The sequence below is a fragment of the Tubulanus polymorphus genome, chromosome 1, assembly GCF_964204645.1.
Source record: "Tubulanus polymorphus chromosome 1, tnTubPoly1.2, whole genome shotgun sequence".
Classification (NCBI taxonomy): domain Eukaryota; kingdom Metazoa; phylum Nemertea; class Palaeonemertea; order Tubulaniformes; family Tubulanidae; genus Tubulanus; species Tubulanus polymorphus.
In genome coordinates, this window is record NC_134025.1 from 19,297,486 (window position 1) to 19,319,710 (window position 22,225).

Genomic DNA, 22,225 nt, shown 5'->3' on the forward strand with positions numbered 1-22,225 from the left:
TAATTTCATCTCGGTTGATCTCGGTTCATCTCGGTAAAATACATCATCTCGGTAATAAGGATGACCGCCTGCGATCTGCCCTCACAAAGCGGTAGACAAAATGATTCGACCATACGGAAACATCCTTACGGGATCCTATCACCCGACGATAGGAAAAACAACATTTCAGAACGGTGAGAAACGTATACTGGAGGTAGCTATTACATCACCTATCCCACGGAATATAACTTTTGATTCGAAACGTTATGGATTACTTCTTGTAAGGGTTTATTACAACGGTCAGCCTGAACATTGCGTGATATGTGGACAATTTAATCACACCTGGGTTGAGTGCAACATTGCATGTACTCATCCAACCCATACACCCGATCGATGCCGTCAAATCCATTTCCGACAGACCGTTTCTTTAACATTGATGAAAAAAGGAAACCCAACACCGTCGACAGAAATGGCCGTTGTCACTGATGAGTCGAGAAAGAGGCCATCATCTCCAACTGAACTTTCTCAAACGCCGAAGAAGTCGCACAAGTCAAAGGCGCCTTCGGAAGATGAGAAGTCCCCGATAATCGACCTGGAGAAGCCAGCCCAAACTGAAGACGAAGAATCTGACACGGACGATGCGAGAGAAACTGCTGCAAAGCCAACAAATTCAAGCACTGCACTACCCGCACCAGTCCGACCACAGAAAAAGAGTCAACCAAAGAGTCAGCCAAAAAGTCAACCAAAACCAAAGACTAAAAGATCAAATTAAGGTGATGTAGAATTTTCACTAATTATGTAGGTAAAAAAAGGACATACAATGGCGGATACTTTAGAATGTATAAGATTACTATCACTAAATTGCAACGGCTTAGTTTACTCGAATGCTCGAATTTTTGGCATTTTTGAAAGACTTAAAAACTATGATATATTTTTACTTCAAGAAACTCACATATCGAATGATTATGAAATTCAAAAAATATTTAAGCCCTTGAGGAAAGATTTTGAGATTATATATAATATTATAAACGAAAGGAAATGTGGAGTAACCATAGGTATTCGAAAATCTTTAGAATATACAATTTTAGATAAGACTATAGACAGACAAGGGAGATTGATATCCTTGAAAATATCCTTGTTCAGCGAAATTTACAATATCGTAAACGTATATGCCCCAAATGAGGAACGTGATAGGAAAATTTTCCTAAGCAATATCAGTAATTATCTTAATCTCAACCCTAATGAGCGTACAATAATAGCAGGGGACTTTAATTGTATAGAAAGTCCCATAGATCGTGATTCAACATCCGTCAATTCTTCAATACGAAGTGGCTCCGAACAATTAGCCAATTTATGTCAACAAAACAGATTAGCAGACGCTTACAGACTTAAAAACCCAGACACAACAGCTTTCTCTAGAGTAGCAAAACGCAATAACAATGTCATTAAAACAAGAATAGATCGATTCTATGTGTCAGACACTTTACAATCAGACATAGAACAGGTGAAACACGTCAACTCTATTCATTCCGATCACAAGATCGTCGAATTGACAATAAACACTTCTCAAGTCAAACGTGGCAAGGGATACTGGCATCTCAACAAAGAACTACTTAAAAACCCTAATTACATCACTATGATAACAGACTTTTGGGCACAGTGGCAAAATCACAAACAGTTTTATGACTCAATTATTGAATGGTGGGAAGAGGGCAAAACTCAGATAAAACAAAGATCTATAAAATTTGCATCGGAACTCCGGAGAATTAAAAACAATCTTAAGGAATCATTAGAATCTGAATTATTCATTCTCGAAAAACTTTCTGATATAGGAGTAAACACTAACCAAAATCAAATTGAATATCTCACCAAGCGTATTCGTTATTTCGAAATTGAAAAAGCAAAAAGTGCTATGATTAGATCTAAGATTCTGTGGAGAGAATTCGGAGAGAAAACAAGTACTTTCTTTGCGAATTATGAAAAACAACGCGCTAAAAAGAATCACATCTTGACTCTCAAAAATAATCTAGGTGAAATTAAAACCGGACAAAAAGACATTGAAAAAATTCAACTCAAATTCTATAAAGACTTATATCGAAAAGAAGAAACGGATTTAGAAACCCAAAATATATTCCTGACTAATTTACCTCAAATCTCTAATCAAGAGAAACTTCAGCATGACTCCGAAATAGATATGGACGAATTAACAAATTCAGTAAAATCTTTTCAAAATAATAAGTCCCCTGGTATAGACGGACTACCTGTTGAATTTTACAGAATATTTTGGCATACTCTCCGAAATGACTTCCTACAATTAATACATGCGTGTATACAAGAAAATAGACTTTCTAAATCAATGCAAACTGGTATTATATCATTAATTCATAAGAAAAATGACAAAACAGATTTGAAAAATTGGAGACCAATCTCGTTACTATGTACAGATTACAAAATATTCACAAAAGTTCTCGCTAACAGATTAATTAACTGCCTAACAGACATAATACACCCAGATCAGACATGTAGTGTAAAGGGACGTCGAATCCAAGACAATGGCCATATAATTAGAGACTTAATTGATTACGTTAATAATGATAATTTAGAAGCATTTTTAGTAACAATCGATCAAATGAAAGCTTTCGATCGCGTTGACTGGCAATATATGTTCAAAACTTTAGAATCTTTCGGTTTTGGAGAAAATCTAATTCGATACATCAAAACTTGCTATTCAAATCCAAAATCTAGAATCAAAAGTAACGGCTTCTTAACTCAACCATTCACTTTAGAAAGAGGCGTAAGACAGGGGTGTCCCATGAGTGCAATACTCTACATAATAGCAGCGGAACCATTAGCAATTAAAATACGCGAAAATAACAACATTAAAGGAGTGAAATTACCAGACGACACAGAAATCATACAATACGCAGATGACACTACACTATGTCTAACCGACTTAGAATCATTGAATCAAGCCTTTACAACTTTAACTTTATTTGAACGAGCATCGGGTGCAAAAATTAATAAAGACAAAACTGAGTGTATGTGGTTAGGATCTTGGAAAACTAGAGGCAACTACAAAGCATTTAACGAAACACCATTAACAAATAGATTAAACCACACATGTATATACAATGCGATTCCGCAACATTGGAAACTAATTCTATCTGACCAAAATTTAGATCCTGGTGAATTACCAAAAATCTATGTGCAATTTGATAATATAGACTGTACTATAGGAAAACTTTCATCATCCCAAATTTATAGAATACTATTATTAAAAAATCTCCATCAAATCACACCGATTGGGCAAACCAAAATTACTGAACTTTTAAATACTGATCTGAATTGGCCGGAAATTTGGAATGAAGTTTATAATAAACATATCGATAGACGATTTAGTGATATTCATTGGAAATTACTACATAATACTCTTGCAACAGCTTCAAAATTAGTACGGAAAATTAAAACTGATCCAAATTATAAATTTGTGGACGCGCGGCAACGAATGACCATGTAGTATATTCATGCACAGAAGCACAGCAATTATATTCACGTATACAACCAATCTTTCAACGCATACTAAACGCACCTATAAACATCACTCAAGACATCGTCTACACAGGAATTACTAAAACAATAGAAAGAGACTTCTTCAAACGCACACTCGCGAACTATCTTTTGTTTCTCGCACAATCCATTTTGTACAAAAATCATTACAATCTAGAACAAGGCTCTAGCCGCATCAACACTATAATTTATTTCAAAAACTCACTAATAGATCGCCTAAACCAAGAAATCATGCTTCAACAAAACCTTCATATTTGGAGTCTTAACAATATACTTATACATCTGGACGCAAGCGGACTGAATGCAGTAAACAGAATCACAATCGATACCATTAGCGTAGTCTATTAATTAAACCCATCGCCATTTTCTTTTATTAATTACACCTACATACCCCGATTTTGACACTTGAGGTATGTTCTGATATGGATCGAACCGGAACGACGGTCTATCAATACGCATAGAACTGTCTGACCACTTTTGCTTTATTTCACCACATGCGCATTACAGTAAGTTTACTGTTTCTGATGTTTTGACTGTAAACTCAGTCTCATTGCCGCGATAGCTGGAAAGCTGCCTCCTTTTTGGCTTCAGTATAGCAAGCTCAGTCTATTTGCGCGTGGTGGTGGCTGGAAAGTTGCCTCTTGACATCAGTCTCATTAAAAACTACCAAAAACCTAATCGTGACAATGGAAATAAAACCCGATGAAGACTGTATATTCGTAAGTGTACAAATATGTATTCAATATTCACGTGCCTGTGCCGCTTTCTTACTGACGGTCCATCAATGCGCATAGCACTGTCCGTTTGATTGCGACGCATCCACAGACCTACCTATGCACTGTATATTAGAAACACAAAACTGCTCCCGTGTAAAAACTTTTCTTTTTAGGCAAACTCAGCACCAGATGTGAAGTACCGATTGCGCTCCCCTTGACGGAGAAACCCATCCTCATCGGAGCTGCACCGTCGATGTCATAAACTACACTTCGGATACCCAAGGACCATACTCTCGTCTGGAAAATTTGCGTTTCGAAATGTGCTTCCTTTCTATCTAGTCAACACGCGGAACAATCAACTTAGAGGACTTCTACATCAACATCTACCCGAGAAAAAAAAAACCACAATAAACTATCGGACTATTTACACGTAGAAAACGACCAAAAAATATAATAATGGACAAAATGATCTTCACCCTTGTAAATTAGCTATTTCCAAAATCTTGATGTATTAAATTAGGCAGCCAGAAAAATTCACCCCAATCAGTCGCTTGCCGTTTCAGACTGCTTGGAAGATTGTTTGAATGAACCGGAATCGAATTTCCAATTATGTACTTCGATTTAAAAAAGAAAATTCTGTAAATTAGACCGCCGAGCAAACAACTATATCTGTACTTCGATTTCCGATTTCAAAATCAAACCCCCTGTTTCGCTCCCGGCAGGTGTGGTGGGTCTGTAAGGGACACTCAATCAAAAAATCTAACGAAATTTACAAACCAAATAAACAACAGGGACTATCCCTATTTTAAGATCAAGAAATGAACCTGCGTGAACTTTCGCAACGCGAAGGTGCAGTTTATTTGGTCACTTAAAGGATCATTTGTATTTTTGGCGATGAGAGGTGTTCAAATGGTCTTGATGAAAGCTGAAAATCTAAGATATATAAATCGGTATTAAAGAATGAATGTATTTCTCTATTACTCATTCGGGATTCGAACCTAGCACATACGTACAAGTAAACCAGATGACTATTAAAGTTCATTATTTCATATTCGGGATGCTATAACTTTTTTTACTCAGCAAACAATAAACCAGCGTCATCAAAGTTGTAACGCTTGAAAAACAAGCAGTAATTTTCGGGATTTTAACCTAATAACGCCGCTTTTAAGATGAACCAGCGTAAAAAAATCAATATTTTTACGGGATTCGAAGTTTATGACAAGAAAGAAATTCTAAAAATGGGCTCGCTGACATATGGTTGAACTGAAAGCTTGCTAGGTGGTTTTGTATTTCTGTAGTAGAATTCATCAAACTTTGAACTGATTACTTGTTAAAGAGCTAAGAGATCGGTGTTGTCTTACATCGTTACATAAAATGTTAGACACGGGGACTGGGGATCAGAATGGTTTTATTGTAGACGCGGACCAAGTTAGTGCAAGCTTTTGGATAGTTGTTATCTGAATATTGCAGTGTCTTAGCAGAATCTATCATCATGTTGTAATTGCTAGATTACGTGGAAATGATTTTGTAGAGAAAAATTTACAGCTGAAAGAAAAAACGTGACTAACTCGAGTGACTTCAGGTGAAGAGTAGCGAACACGAAAATAGATAAGTGCCACGATTTTTCTTTTTAAAATAATATAGACATTAAGCAAGATTAAGTTACATTTCCTTCAAATGAAATCCACTACGATCATCCGATAAAGTTTATTGCCACCATAGGCTACCAGGCTCTTTGAAAAGACAGGGAACCAGTCTTCGATTCAATTCAGAATTTATTCTACATAAAAGCGCTTTTTAAGTTTTAGATATTTAAACTGAAAAATATAAATGTTCATACAGAGATTTTACAAATGGCTGCTAACGCAAGCACCCAATGAAAGTAAAAGAAAATTAAAAGAATTTTTAAAAAACTTGAAAGTAAATGTTTCATTGTGAAATTTTGTGTTAATAATGAATGAATTGAATTGCTTGATTAGATACGATACAGTGTAAATATTATTACATTGTAGAAAGTTTTTAAAAAGTAACAGCGTGTGATCAACAATTCAATTTCATTTCATCGTTTCACTTAGGGTGTACTCTATCAGATAGGAGAATCCGTTTGCCTCCAATTGTACTCTTTTATTGGTCACGTGACTTTTTGGAGAGTCAAAAACCTCCTTTCTGTCGAGGTGGTGTGATTCCGAGTTTGTGTCGAGCCAACCAGAGATTTCAGATGGAGACTTCGGAGGTCATAAAAGAGTACACCCTTGGGATCCTTTCACTTGTTCATCTTTTTACCTTTTCATTGTTTCACCTTTCCATCGTTCCATCTTTTTATCACCGGGTGTCTTTAGTAATTTTATCATCATTTCACTATCTTTTCATCATCTTTTCACTATCATTTCATCATCTTTTTGTTATCTTTCAAAGTAATGCTATATTTTAGTGGTTATCGCCCACCATAAAATATACAACGTATCGGTTCACAGCTTAACCAACACAACCGAGTAAAAGTAAAAGATCGCAAAGGTGGCTACCTAACTCAACGCGACAAACCGTTAGCGAACCTACCGGTAACTATTACTGGCTGGGAGGGGGGACACACGGGACAGCGGTATTGCACTGTTTACTGTAAATTTCAAATACGTACACGCGTCTACACGACGGTGACTGTGCATCTGTAACTTAGTAGTGGCTGTGGAACATGACATTGTCAATATAATAATCGAAATTACAACGACCGATCGAACTGAAAATGCGAATTGTTATCGAGTAATGACAAAGATGAAATTCCTCCTCCGCATAAAAAATTTACCTAACATTAACAGTCTTCCTGTTAATTCAGTCGTCGTATTCAAACTTAACCGTAAACATTATGTTACGACCAGAAGGTTCATTCGATTACAAGATTCTTTAAATTACCAAGCAAAGGATGGCGCTGAAAAAGGAAGATATCCCATTAAACTATCGCTTATAGAAAGTGAGAGAACGAACGCAATACGGAAAATAGCTGATTGCAAGCTCGAACCTGAAAATGGCCGGTCGGCTCTTCTGCATTAATACTACTACTATTTTCGCCATAAACATCTTCTTGTAGTCGATGTGTTGGTGACATAATATTGGAAAAACTTTAATGATTTTGTATGTAAATTTACTAGGTCCAACAATAAAATGCATTGAATATAGACAAATTCAATTTGTAAATTGCAATGTGCGATAAACATGAAAAATGTCGCAGTATGTGATGAGTGATGTTTCGACCCTCGGCCTCTGATCTGAAAACCTACTTTTCCAATTACTCACACACACGCACACACGCGCGCGCTTGTGTAAATGAATACGTAATATTGAGCCCAATTTAACCGCTCGCTCACTCACGAGCCATAATTTACGAAAATGTCTGGCGAATCTTTTTACCGTTGAAAACATTTTCCTTAAAAAATCAACCACCGCGGAACATGTCGACTTTGAAGATATCGACTGGTCTACCGGATTTGCTATTTGCAAATATTGTAAAACGACAATTACATACGGTAGTTTTCGAGAAACGACCTGCTGTGGGAAACCGATTTGCGAAGATTGTTGGTTGGTGAACACTCGGTGGTTAAGCGTTCATCATAATTTCGAATGTCCTATCGAGGATTGCGTGGCGCATTTTAGGATTATACGACAAATCGCGAAAAAGACAGCTATTTATGCCGCGGACAGGAGGATTTGTTGCGGCAAAACTATATGTCGGACATGTTGGCAGAACTCAAAGCGTATGAAGGATATGAAGAAAACTTTTTGTTATAACTGCATAACTTGATTTTGTGGCGTAAACACGTGTTAAGTATGTTTTTGGAGATAACTAAACCATAGACGGACCTCTGCGGCTCTTATATTCACTTCGGATTTAAACCTTGTTTTAACTGTAAATTCTAACGGTGAATAATATGGAATACCTCAAGGGCCATACGACTTACGAGTTACGTTTTACGAGTTACGATTTACGTTTTACGAGTTACTATTACATTTCCTATAATACGTTACGATTTACGACTTACGTTTTACGAATTACACGTTTTTCACTAATTGGCTTCGGATATCCGAAGCGCGTAATTCAAAGAACGGGTTTCAAAATGAAGTCGAATTGTCATTTCAAACAGCATAATAAGAGTAATTTATTGTACATAGTGAATCAATCTCGACTGCAGTGGTCTATATTACAGGGCAGAAAATCTGCGCGTTGGCTATCTGCTGTGCGAACCTGGCAAAATCTATTAAATTCTGACAATACATTTCACACTGACTGATGACTGCCCCGTTACGTGCACGATGGTTTTAATAGACGATATTTCAATAGATCTTAGCTGGAAATGATTTTGATAATTAGAACAAGATTCATCAATTTAGAAAAAATGTATTTATTTTTTGAAAACACTGGGCTGCATACAGCCATCCATCATCGTTACAGTTATTCGTCTAATAATTACACCCACACAGTGAAATGCCTACCACGTGGCCACTGTCCTTGAACTCTTGCGAACCGAAACTCCAACACTTAACTCGTAAATCGTAACTCGTAATTCGTTAAACGTATTTAAGTTGTAATTCGTAACTCATAAAACGGAAGTCGTAACGAATATTCAAGGAAATGTGTAAGTAACTCGTAAAACGTAAATCGTAACTCGTAAAACGTAACTCGTAAAACGTAACTCGTAAGTCGTATGGCCCTTGAGGTATTCCATAGTATAAAATGTTTTTATTTGTTTTTTAATATCTGGTTTCTTTGTCGCGAATTTACCCGTACTCCGGATTTCTTGGAATAGAAAGCGCCATCTAGGATTTTACCCCTCACATCCCCTCCACACACACACGCATAGGATCTCGTAATCGATCTAATAAATACATTTGTATTTTATCATACCAATAAATAAATTTGGATTTAACAATAATTTAATTTGGATTTGTTTTATTTTGATTTGACGGAAAAAAATAATTTTCCCGCCATTTGAACGTCATTTCCGGTGTGACGTCATTCCTCTCCGCCCTCACTCATTGAGGCCCCATAGTGACATTCCCTAAAATGTTCAACATTGTGAATCTGAGCATTTATTCCAGAACAGATTTAATTTGGATGGATTTGAGAAGTTTGAAGACCTGATTGTCATCAGCAAAGCCGTGTCTGTTTAGTCCAAATGAGTTAATGATGTTGCCAAGTGGCAGTCATCCTCGCTTGCCAGGGGTCCGGTATCACTCCCGAACTCGCTTCCACCAGCCCCCGGCCTCACGAAGCGTGATTTCATTACTGGCGCTATTGCGCATGACGTCATGTAACGATTTTAGCGAAATACTTCCTTGTTCAGTAAAACGTTCGCTGATTGGTCCATTTAACGGGAAAACCAATAGAAGCCTAAAGTCGTTTGTTACAAGCGCTGTTATTGGTACCATCGGATCCTGGTCGGCTAGTACCGACTCCAACGACTCGTGAGGTCAAGGGGTTCGGCGAACAGCTTTAGCGTAGTGGGTTCGAAACCCTTGACGGGTGAAGGTGAGTGGCAGTACATATATAAGAAACAGTAAGGTCCCAGTAGTGAGCCTTGTGCGGCACCCAATATTTAAAACTGTGCGGCTCAGATTTCCGTCTATATCTATCTTAACTCTGAATGACCTAATGCCAATGGTCAAATAAAATTTAAACCATTCAAGTACGGTGCCACCTATGCCTAAGTAATGCCTGATACGACCGTATCAAAGGCAGCGCTTAAACGAGAACACTGCTCCATTGCTTGCACCAATAAGACCACGAATGTCGTTCTGCACTCTCAATAAAGCTGCCTCAATGTTCACCCAGCACTGGCAGTGGTTGTCTCCACCAGTGATCTACGATCCTAGTGTAACCAACATGTGGTACATCAGACACTAAGATTCTTGGTGAACCTCAATGCTGAAGTGGTTCATACACGGATTGAAGCCAGTTGGCATGCAGTGGCGGTCCATGTAGTCGCGGAGGCGCCACCACACGCTCGAGTACCTTAGACACAAAGGACAGACCCCTGATTAGACGGTAATCCTGGAGAATGTTCGGATTTAGTGAGAAGGACTAAAACTATGGAAGCCCTGAAACGACATTACGAATAACGTTTTACGTTTTACGAATTACGAGTTACGTTAACGATTTACCATTTGAGCTCCCTGCATTTCGTATGTCGCGCGAGGTCAAGGTCTTATACAACTACGTTTTACGACTTACCGCGCTGCATTTCGGGTTATTTCATCGCGCGACGTCAAGGTTGTGCAACAGTATATCCACTCACCATGTAGCAACTGACACCGAGTAGCTGCCACACTGTGTGGTAACTGACACCGAGTAGTACCTCTCTTGCCACAGGTGGCTACAATAGCACAGTTTTAGGCAAAGTAATGCTACTAGGTTCAAATCTCAGAATATGTTACTACTAAACACAATCGGTACTTTCAGATACATATATAAATTCCGGCTGTGATCAGTGGCTCAAGTTTATGAAATGATTCTTTAAACCTGTTCGATTTTAATAGGTGGATTATCTAAAAGATTTCCAAACAATCAAAAAATCAAAATGAAAATCGTTTTGCAGCCCGAAAATCAAAGCATGAAGTGCATCCGTGACTACAGTCAGAAAAATCTGAATCGAGTATCATTGTAATTTCCTATTTTGAGGTTCGGATTAAGGGAGAGTCTAATACTACCAGATGGTCCTTCAGTTATACTTTTAAATCTAAATGGTGTTACGTTTAATCTCTTTTTTGGAATTAATTGTAATGAATGTTTAAAGTCACACTAATTAGTCTTCGGTGTTACATGCAACCCTCTCTAAAGATCATTGAGTTTGATAATCAGAATTTCTCTATACTTAAATCGGAATAATATTAATGTTTGATCTTGAATCTTTTTAGTAGGACCGGATTAAAAAGATGTTTGAACTAAAAAGAAAAGGTTTCATAAGGGATGATTCACACTTCCTGCATGTAGGCAAAAATTAGTTTTGAAAGTTTTGTAAGAAAGAATAATGCACAACAGAAAATGAAACAAAAAACGCTCAAATATATTTCTATATAAAGGATCTTTATTTGTACATTTTATACTGAACCTACCAAAGAAAGGAAATAAACTCCAAAGCATATCGTTATAACTAAATCTTAGAAATACATTCTGCTGAAAAGTATGACTGGGTGCGTTGTTCATGGCGACTACCATATTCTTTCCCAATAACATTGCGCTTACATTTCATACCACGAATAACGCAATGCAAATATAGGGACTGGGTGTCAGCTACACAGGACCTAACATAAGGACTGGTGTCAGCTACACAGGACCTTATACAGGGACTGGGTGTCAGTTACACAGGGCCTAATATAGGGACTGGGTGTCAGCTACACAGGACCTTATACAGGGACTGGGTGTCAGTTACACAGGGCCTAATATAGGGACTGGGTGTCAGCTACACAGGACCTTATACAGGGACTGGGTGTCAGTTACACAGGGCCTAATATAGGGACTGGGTGTCAGCTACACAGGACCTAATATAGGGACTGGGTGCCAGTTACCCAGGGCCTAATATAGGGACTGGGTGTCAGCTACACAGGACCTAATATAGGGACTGGGTGTGAGCTACACAGGACCTAATATAAGGACTGGGTGTCAGCTACACAGGACCTAATATAAGGACTGGGTGTCAGCTACACAGGACCTAATATAGGGACTGGGTGTCAGTTACACAGGACCTTATATAGGGACTGGGTGTCAGCTACACAGGACCTAATATAAGGACTGGGTGTCAGCTACACAGGACCTAACATAAGGACTGGGTGTCAGCTACACAGGGCCTAATATAAGGACTGGGTGCCAGTTACACAGGGCCTAATATAGGGACTGGGTGTCAGTTACACAGGGCCTAATATAGGGACTGGGTGTCAGTTACACAGGACCTAATATAAGGACTGGGTGTCAGCTACACAGGACCTTATATAGGGACTGGGTGTCAGCTACACAGGACCTAATATAAGGACTGGGTGTCAGCTACACAGGACCTAACATAAGGACTGGGTGTCAGCTACACAGGGCCTAATATAAGGACTGGGTGCCAGTTACACAGGGCCTAATATAGGGACTGGGTGTCAGTTACACAGGACCTAATATAGGGACTGGGTGCCAGTTACACAGGGCCTAATATAGGGACTGGGTGTCAGTTACACAGGACCTAATATAAGGACTGGGTGTCAGCTACACAGGACCTAACATAAGGACTGGGTGTCAGTTACACAGGACCTTATATAGGGACTGGGTGTCAGCTACACAGGACCTTATATAGGGACTGGGTGTCAGCTACACAGGACCTAATATAAGGACTGGGTGTCAGCTACACAGGACCTAACATAAGGACTGGGTGTCAGCTACACAGGGCCTAATATAAGGACTGGGTGCCAGTTACACAGGGCCTAATATAGGGACTGGGTGTCAGTTACACAGGACCTAATATAAAGACTGGGTGTCAGCTACACAGGACCTAACATAAGGACTGGGTGTCAGCTACACAGGGCCTAATATAAGGACTGGGTGCCAGTTACACAGGGCCTAATATAGGGACTGGGTGTCAGTTACACAGGACCTAATATAAGGACTGGGTGTCAGCTACACAGGACCTAACATAAGGACTGGGTGTCAGTTACACAGGACCTTATATAGGGACTGGGTGTCAGCTACACAGGACCTTATATAGGGACTGGGTGTCAGCTACACAGTACCTAAGATAAGGACTGGATGTCAGCTACACAGGACCTAACATAAGGACTGGGTGTCAGCTACACAGGGCCTAATATAAGGACTGGGTGCCAGTTACACAGGGCCTAATATAGGGACTGGGTGTCAGTTACACAGGACCTAATATAAAGACTGGGTGTCAGCTACACAGGACCTAACATAAGGACTGGGTGTCAGTTACACAGGACCTTATATAGGGACTGGGTGTCAGCTACACAGGACCTTATATAGGGACTGGGTGTCAGCTACACAGGACCTAATATAAGGACTGGGTGTCAGCTACACAGGACCTAACATAAGGACTGGGTGTCAGCTACACAGGGCCTAATATAAGGACTGGGTGCCAGTTACACAGGGCCTAATATAGGGACTGGGTGTCAGTTACACAGGACCTAATATAAAGACTGGGTGTCAGCTACACAGGACCTAATATAAGGACTGGGTGTCAGCTACACAGGGCCTAATATAAGGACTGGGTGCCAGTTACACAGGGCCTAATATAGGGACTGGGTGTCAGTTACACAGGACCTTATATAAGGACTGGGTGTCAGCTACACAGGACCTAACATAAGGACTGGGTGTCAGCTACACAGGACCTAATATAGGGACTGGGTGCCAGTTACACAGGGCCTAATATAGGGACTGGTTGTCAGCTACACAGGACCTAATATAGGGACTGGGTGTCAGCTACACAGGACCTAATATAAGGACTGGGTGTCAGCTACACAGGACCTAATATAAGGACTGGGTGTCAGTTACACAGGGCCTAATATAGGGACTGGGTGTCAGCTACACAGGACCTTATATAGGGACTGGGTGTCAGCTACACAGGACCTAATATAAGGACTGGGTGTCAGCTACACAGGACCTAACATAAGGACTGGGTGTCAGCTACACAGGGCCTAATATAAGGACTGGGTGCCAGTTACACAGGGCCTAATATAGGGACTGGGTGTGAGTTACACAGGGCCTAATATAAGGACTGGGTGCCAGTTACACAGGGCCTAATATAGGGACTGGGTGTCAGTTACACAGGACCTAATACAGGGACTGGGTGCCAGTAGTTACACAGGGCCTATATATAGCATAGAGACTGGCTGGGGCCGCGGGGATCTACACAGGGCTAATATAGGGACAGAGAAATACAGAGACAGGGCCCAATATTAGGAGAAATTTACCGGGCTGAAGGGATACCATCGTCAACATTATCATCGACACGCCTTCTTGGAATCTGGATGCGTGACTTCCAGTGACTGCTCAAAATATGACTTTTTTTGAACATGTGAAATCTTATTCGATTTGAACTTAGTGAATGGACAAAGTGGGAAATGGTAGCGCTCACTCTTGTATTTTTCAGCACAACATAAACCACTACACAGTTCAAGCTGAGCGTGAATCTCCCCAATATCACGGTAAAAAGTTGACATCTTTAACCAGAACTAATCAACTAATCATCCAAACTGCCACCATTTTGTGAAATCACATGACTGATATGTTTCCCAGGAGGAGTGCTCCGGATTGTGTGCTACGCGCACAGAGTGGGAGCTACTCGGTGTCAGTTGCTACATGTCAAGTTCATATGTAACTCAGGTTGTGGTTACATAAGATTCCGCGTACCGGTAATGCGATTTGATTTGATCACCACTCAGTTTAATGCATGATCATGGTTCTAATAAATTTAATCAGCGGCACGAACCCAAGCAGTGAAGTGTTAGTGTCTGCGGGAGATATGGCAGAATTGAAAGTTAAAGGTAGGTAACTTATTAAACTGTTTCAAAGAATAATGTTGAGTTGACTTCTCTAGCCTCTAGTTAAGGCCTAATTTCTTTCCACGACGACGACATGTACATGTTCGAAAGGAAGCCTGCTTAGGCTAGTGCAATTTAGAGACTTACCGAAGGAATGATCTACATAGCCAGCCACTTTCAGGCAAAAACAGTATGTTATAGAATACCATAGAATCTTTTTAAACAATATATTTGCACCTATGAAGACAGAATTTAATAACAGAAACAGGCTAAAAATGATCCTTCATACCATCCACTTTACAAGAAACAACAACAGAGGATCAACATATTTATATTTGCACTGGTTTTTATCTTTGGTAGCTATGGAGAGACTGCCTTCACCCCCCCCCCCCCAAAAAAAAAGGTTGTGTTATTTGAAGATTCAACTGAGGTCGCAGATGATGATGTAGTAAGGGATCTTGAGAAGATGACTGAAATAGTTGCGGTCCATCCTGAGGTACCACCTCCAGTGAAAAATACAGCTCAGCTTTGTATGACAAATGTTAATACGTGTAGTAAGTTTAATTGAATCTAAGTTTAGTGAAGCCAAGTCTTTTTTTCTTGTGTAGAGGACTAGATGCAGTAGATCTGCCAACAACTTCGCATAAGTAACAGCATACATCATGGTTAATGCTATTATTCTCTTTTAATTTATCTCTAGATATGGATCAGCACAATATTAAGGTTAAACTGGAAGAAATAAGGAAAGCGAGACTAGAAAGCGTAAGTAATTTTGCTTTTCGGCCTGGGATAGGTCAATGTAATAATGTGAAGTTGAAAATGGGCTTTGTTACATGATGTTGTGATGATACAAGAGTGTTAATCAAAGAGGATTGGCGCCGCAAGTTTTCGTGTGGCAAAGCTGCGCATGTACTAGCGCATCCGGTCTAGTGTGGCTGGTGTTTGTGTCAAGACTGACTAGTAATGCCATTAGATCTTCAAATTCCTGCCAGGGGAGGATGGTGCAGCTTTACATGTATGTTAAGTATCAGTTTTTTATTTTAAATAATTGGTATTGGTACATGTACTATTTGTAGGTATCAAAGAAAGCCAAAGTAGAGACTAAAAGGAAAGACTAAACACTGAAAATCAAAATCGGAATTCAAAATTACGATAAAAAACTGAAAATATACAAACCTGAAAGGGGTTCGTCGATGAAAGTAGATGTATTAAGGCATGTGAACAAGAATGAGATCAAAGAAATTATGTGTAACAAGTTGCTAACAGAAAATGAAGGTGATCTATATGATTGCATTATATGTTTACTTAATTCACGTGGAAAGGAACTACCAAAGGATTTCACGTTGGAAAAGTATGTACAAAATGTTGATGGGGAAATTCGACTATATATTGGTCTGAAATCTAACAAAACTGATCATGATGAAAGTAGTTCTCAGTCTTTGGACAGTCGTCATCAGTCAATGGATAAAAGTGATTCGAAACCGTGTAGTTCTCAGTCTTCAGATAAAAGTGATTTGAAGCCGTGTAGTTCTCAGTCTTCAGATAAAAGTGATCTGAAACATTGTAGTTCTCAGTCTTCAGATAAAAGTGATCTGAAACATTGTAGTTCTCAGTCTTCAGATAAAAGTGATCTGAAACATTGTAGCTCTCAGTCTTCAGATAAAAGTGATTTGATCCTTTTCTCTGATATCAGTGAGAATGAATTTCCTCGCGTAAACTCTGGATTTGGTGAATTCATTCTTCTTACCCACGATCAAATGAAATCATACAAACATTTTCGAGAAGTGAACCAATTAAGTGACCTGGTATTAATTTCACCTCCTGTCCTTTACTTTATTCGGGAACAGAATTCTACAGATGACTTCCGAAACAATGGCAAGATATGGCAACTGGTTAGAAGACATTAAACAGCTTTTGGGCTAAAACAATTTTGCACATTTCAAATGGCTTTATTGGTTGGTTGGCTGGCTGGCTGGTTAAGCACAAACTACATTTGCATATCTCTAAGGTAAAAAAAGGGTTAGGTTTAGGGTTTAGCTAAAATATACATGTAGACTGAGATAAAAATTTTGAAATTTTTCAAAAGTCGGCCGTCTACCTTCCAGTGACCAAAAACCTTTTTATATTTTAAATCCAGATATACTACAGAAAGATATCTTATTTCTGTTTATAGTTTACATACATTCTTTTATGATGCCAGTGAGCATTTAGATGTTATTGAAGGTAGCTATTTGCTATTAAGGTTTATTTTGTATAGATTTTAATTTTTCATCCGTCAGTAAATGAATAGATCAATTCTTATTTCTAATTGAGCATATCAGGTAAATACATGTACTTGTAATATTGTAATCTTTTTTTCTGTTAATTTTTATATTTCTTGCAGGACCATAGGTCAATATTATATTCGAATTCACTTAAGTTCATCTAATAAGTTGTTACACTTGTTACATTGTGTCACTATTTTCCCATTTTAGACTCGTAAAACGTAAGTCGTAATTCGTAAAACGTAATTCGTAATGTCGTTATTCAGGACTTCCATATAAAACAACTTAGTTAAATACGTACTAATTGAACGACCCCTTGTTGTTTTGCCAAAGTAGACGAACAGTTAAATTTGTCGACTGATTATATTTTACAGTATAATGTGATCGGCCGAAGTTGATGTAAAATGATGTAAGATGACGTAAACCGTCGTTGTGGTTAGTGCATTGGAATTAGAAAAATAAAGCGAAATATACCAATTATATTAGAATATATTTATGATTTTTATATATACAAAACAAGAGTCAAATTAATCTGAGACAAAATCACCACCAGTATCATACAAGACATATAGTATTGCCTAATTCACAGTGACCTATTTACATACACACTGCGAAATTCAGAGACATTTCTCCATTCTTGTTATTTCAGCAAGTTACCCCAGAAAACTAATCACGTGTACTAACAAAATAACCCACCTAGTTATGCAAATGAAAAACGGTTGCAGGAGCCAGTGATAACCAAAATAAGTATTTCGTTCGTAATCATCAAGCTTAAGAGCCATACGGCCAACCACGCTGAAATTCTGTCATGGTCCCCATGTTTGAATGACCTCGTTTCAGGAATATACAGCGGTTACAGTGAAACCTCCTAATAACGAATTCCTATGACATTGATTCAGGGGATCTTATACAGTCCACCCTACACAAGTCGTAGCCCTCGGGACTGGCGATTTTTCTACGACTTACGTGATGTTCGAGTCACGTGTAAGTCGTATTTTTATGAGTTATCTATAAGTCGTGGTTTTATACGAATTCCGCGAATAACCCGTGAAAATACGATATATACGACGCTCGAAGATTCCAGCATGGTTCGTTATGTTCACGGTCGTATCCCAAGCTGGCAGTCCAGAACCTATATCGCTAAAATCTACCCTCAATCTATCAATTAAAGCTGTCACGTGCACCACGTAGGCAACGTCACAAGAAAGTTACATTGTAACTGTCTAAACACTAACAACACTGACAATATTGTAGCTTTTTAATCTGCTGTTGGCATATCGGACTTACGCTAGGAATTTTGAATGGAATCAGAATATTTGGCTTCTAAAATTAATACGACTTACGTGAAAATACGACTTATGAAGTACATGTACGAGTTATAAGCATAATTTTATAAGGTTCAAAGAAGAAAATCTGGACCAAAATAATACAAGATATGATTATACGACATATTCCATGACTACTTGTGCGGGGTTGACTGCATTACAAAACAAACTTTCATTCTAGAAAAGCAATATTGATTAAATTCTTACAAGAAATATTAATCAAATCTATGTTTGATATATTCATGAAAAGATTTTTCAAAGGTTCCACTATATATGTACATATCCAACACACTGAACTTGGGGAGACTAGTTTCAATCATGACACAATATGTCCATAAAGGAAATTCCAACTTCCCACTGCCACAGTCACAGTAATATGTAATTCAGTCCCATTTACAAGTACGGAAATGAGTCCAATGAAGATGCTGGCAATCATCAAATATCAAGACTAATACACATGTTCTTAAAACCAATGGGGTACCGGCAACGCTACTTTGGAAAGCGGAATTCCACCATAATCCGCCAGGTTCGCTAGTGTACGATACGACATCGACACTGGATTTCTTCTCAAACTCAATTAAAATCTCACGATAATTTCTCAAACTCTATGCATGATATATGAAAATCGTGGCACATATGAACTCTAAAGACTAATAAGAGTTTATTTCGAAGCGTGATTTGCCCAATTTTTGGATTGGGAGACCAAAAATTGGGATCAAAGTTACTTGAAAATGAACTAATTTTGGTCGAGCGCGTCTGATATCTCAGTGGCGCAATCTGACGGGATAGCTGGTGTGCCGGCTTCCCATTGATATTTTCCTGAAAAAAAAAACTTTTATCACAGATGACTTAGATGGCCCCTAATTGCGTAAAAAGTTAGTGATCGAAAGATTTAGGTACATTTATATGCACATTTAGTGAACAACGGAATAGCAATACATTGTGGACACTTGTCATAGATCAATGTGGGGTGGAATATTCACCTGTGATTTTCAAAAGGGCATTTGGTCAGAAGGGGGGTTGGACACCCAGAACCCCCTTTGGGTCTAAGACTGTGAATGGAGTGAAAAAATATGCCTAGGTACCAATATAGGCTATATGGAAATACCATGAAACCAATTTTTTATTTTATTTCACTCAAAAATTGTTTGTCATTCGTTTCTTAACCGTTTGCTCTACGCGGGATTAAGCTCAAAATCAATGAGGTGTATGATGTTTCCATAACGTCATAGACACATCAGGTGCCCCTCGTATGACGTTTTCAAAGTTTCATGAGCTTCAATTCTGCAATCAAATGCAGTTGCAAAACATGCATATGTACCAATATAAATGGAAATTGTATAATTCAACACTTAACACAATGATTGCAAAACCATAAGATGTTATATGGTCCCGTATACCAAGCGATTCCAGCACCTGTTTCTGATTTTTTTTTCATGCATAGAGTTTCCCTTGGCATTGCTAACATATACAACATAGATCGATTTAGGGGAAAACCCAGTTGATAATATATATGTTTTAGCATATTGAATGAACTGAAAATTTATGTATCTTCATATATATTGCAAGTGTGATCAAAATCTACCAGTAGGGGGTTTATCACATTACCGCACGTGCCATGGGCTTTTAAAATGCATGGATAACCAACTACAACAGACTCCTCTCTATTCAGATCATTTGGATTTTACACCATTAAAATGTGTCCAACTTGAGTAATTAATATCCAACTTGGATGTTATTTATTTCTTACATCGTGTCACAAATAATATTTCAACAAACATTTGAGTTGATAGGATCTGACTTAAACGAGGCTAATGTTAGAAGTTCACTGTACTACTCTGCTATCGGATCTAGTCAGATAACGTGTCAAAACGGACAAATTTTTAATACATTTCCTAAACTAAGCTCTTATACCATACAAAAATCAGCATCCAAGTCTGAATTGCAACCAACTCAAATTTCTCCATCATATTCGTTTGGAGATCCGACTTGATGCTACTGTTTGTGCATAAGTGTTGGCAAATTTCTGTACACTTCCAACAGGTATATATATGTGGCTGGCAGTGAACCCAATTCCATGTGAGATGTATCCTATGACAGTGCTGAAAAATCTCAAATATCATCACTATTATTTAGAACCTGTTTACATTTCAACTATAACAACCAGTCAGCCATCTTGAATCTGATCGGCCAAGTATTTGGGCTGCAGATGAGTTTTAGTAAGAAGGTATCACATGTACATGTATAAACAAAATATCAAGACAATCCATTGAAGCACCTTCAAAACTTCCCAAAATAACTGGATTCCATCCTACGGGTAGAAAGAAAGTGAATAAAATAGCGCCCCTCAGAAAGCTGCCAATGTACCATTATCAGGTTTGTAGTTTGTAGTGATCACAATTGGGTACCAATTATAAATCACATTAATTTCCAGCTCATATATTTTTGCCCACAATCCCCGATAAAAAATGAACAAAACCCACTTAATGCAGATAAAAATCGTGAGTATATATGCAGATAAAATTTCTGATGTTTGTAGTCCATCTATCAGTTCATTATTCATCAAAGATGTATCAGAATGCAGAACTTGGACGATAAATAATTGCAAGAACGGTGACAAAGCATTGAATATCTGGCTGCCAGTTAATACCTGCGTCAATTGGTGAGAATAATTTAGAGGTTGAAAACCCTATTCCACAGATAAAAGCAAAGCCGTCCAAAGTAACAAAATTTGATAGTCCTGATATTACACTGACATTTCTTGATAACTTAACAACTCATTAGTATTTGAGCCAGCGGTGTGGCCGAGTGGTTAGAACGTTCGACTCTGGGAAGTGAGGTCGTGGGTACGAATCCTGTACATTACGGTAGTGTCCTCTGGCAAGACACTTATCCTCCTTGCCTCTCTCTTCCCAGGAGTGGGTACCTGGCCTGATAGATGACTCCTACGCGGTTAGTAGCTGCTCAGATGTTACTTCTCCCCAGGGAGAGATGACTGATACATGGAATAGAGTAATAGGCTGGGGGTAATAATACCAAGTTGGAGCACATCTGAACTCACTCAGGTTAGCAAACCTGCGCTATATAAATGTCAATTATTATTATCAATACTCTAACCAACTTTTGAGTAACTGGCCCCTGGTGTGTATCAAAGAAAAAATAAGATAGATTCCTCACATATTAAAGCAAACATGAATGTCTATATCTGGTTAATTTGTTGGGAACTTCACATAGAACAGACAGCAGGCTGAACATACAATCTAGGGGTACTAATAGATCTGAAATTACATGAATATTAACCTCAATGTAATTTTAAATGCAATCTTGCTGATTTATTGCCAGAGATTACAACGGGAGATGAAATGCTCATCAGACAAATTGTATAAAACGAAGGGCAGGATTGGATCAGAAAAATACAACAAGAGTTCCATCATTTCTTTCAGCTTTAACAGATTCACATCAGTTAACTGTTGTAAGATGAGTTTTATCACATTTTCAATTCGATTTGAAAAAAGTTTTTCCTTCCATCAGTTATCACGGTTTTTTCACTAGGCCATAAACACCACAAATATTATGAAGAATACTATCAGTACACCAAATATCTTGATCATTAACCATCGATTTGATGTCACCGATTGAAAATATTTCAGGATTTCACCATGTGCTGCTTCAACATTCATCTGAGCATCATCAACATTTGAGTCGATTCTGTAAAAAAGAAACTCTGCTAGCATTAGGTGGTCGAATAATCAAAAAGGAACTAGGGGTCGAGGGACACCATGCCCACTTGGAATGTGCTATCAAATGCTCAACAATCTAACAACTCATATTCAACACCCCTGGTGACCATATACTGAAA

At 38.5% G+C, this 22,225-nt stretch overlaps 2 protein-coding genes across 6 annotated transcripts in view; one reads left to right on the forward strand and one right to left on the reverse strand.

Annotated features, from left to right (window-relative positions):
• Nucleotides 1-9,576: 9,576 nt before the first annotated feature.
• LOC141899542 (methionine synthase-like) overlaps nt 9,577-22,225 on the forward strand; it is a 93,070-nt gene continuing 80,421 nt past the window's right edge. Inside the window, exon 1 of the mRNA XM_074785922.1 lies at nt 9,577-9,780. The gene's annotated coding sequence lies outside the window, so the exon portion shown is untranslated. The remainder of the gene's footprint in view (nt 9,781-22,225) is intronic.
• LOC141899564 (syntaxin-5-like) overlaps nt 17,540-22,225 on the reverse strand; it is a 38,490-nt gene continuing 33,804 nt past the window's right edge. For all 5 annotated transcript variants that reach the window (XM_074785975.1, XM_074785941.1, XM_074785949.1 and 2 more), the window contains exon 11: nt 17,540-22,074. In XM_074785975.1, the coding sequence (XP_074642076.1) occupies nt 21,915-22,074 (160 nt within the window). In that variant the 3' untranslated portion in view covers nt 17,540-21,914. The remainder of the gene's footprint in view (nt 22,075-22,225) is intronic.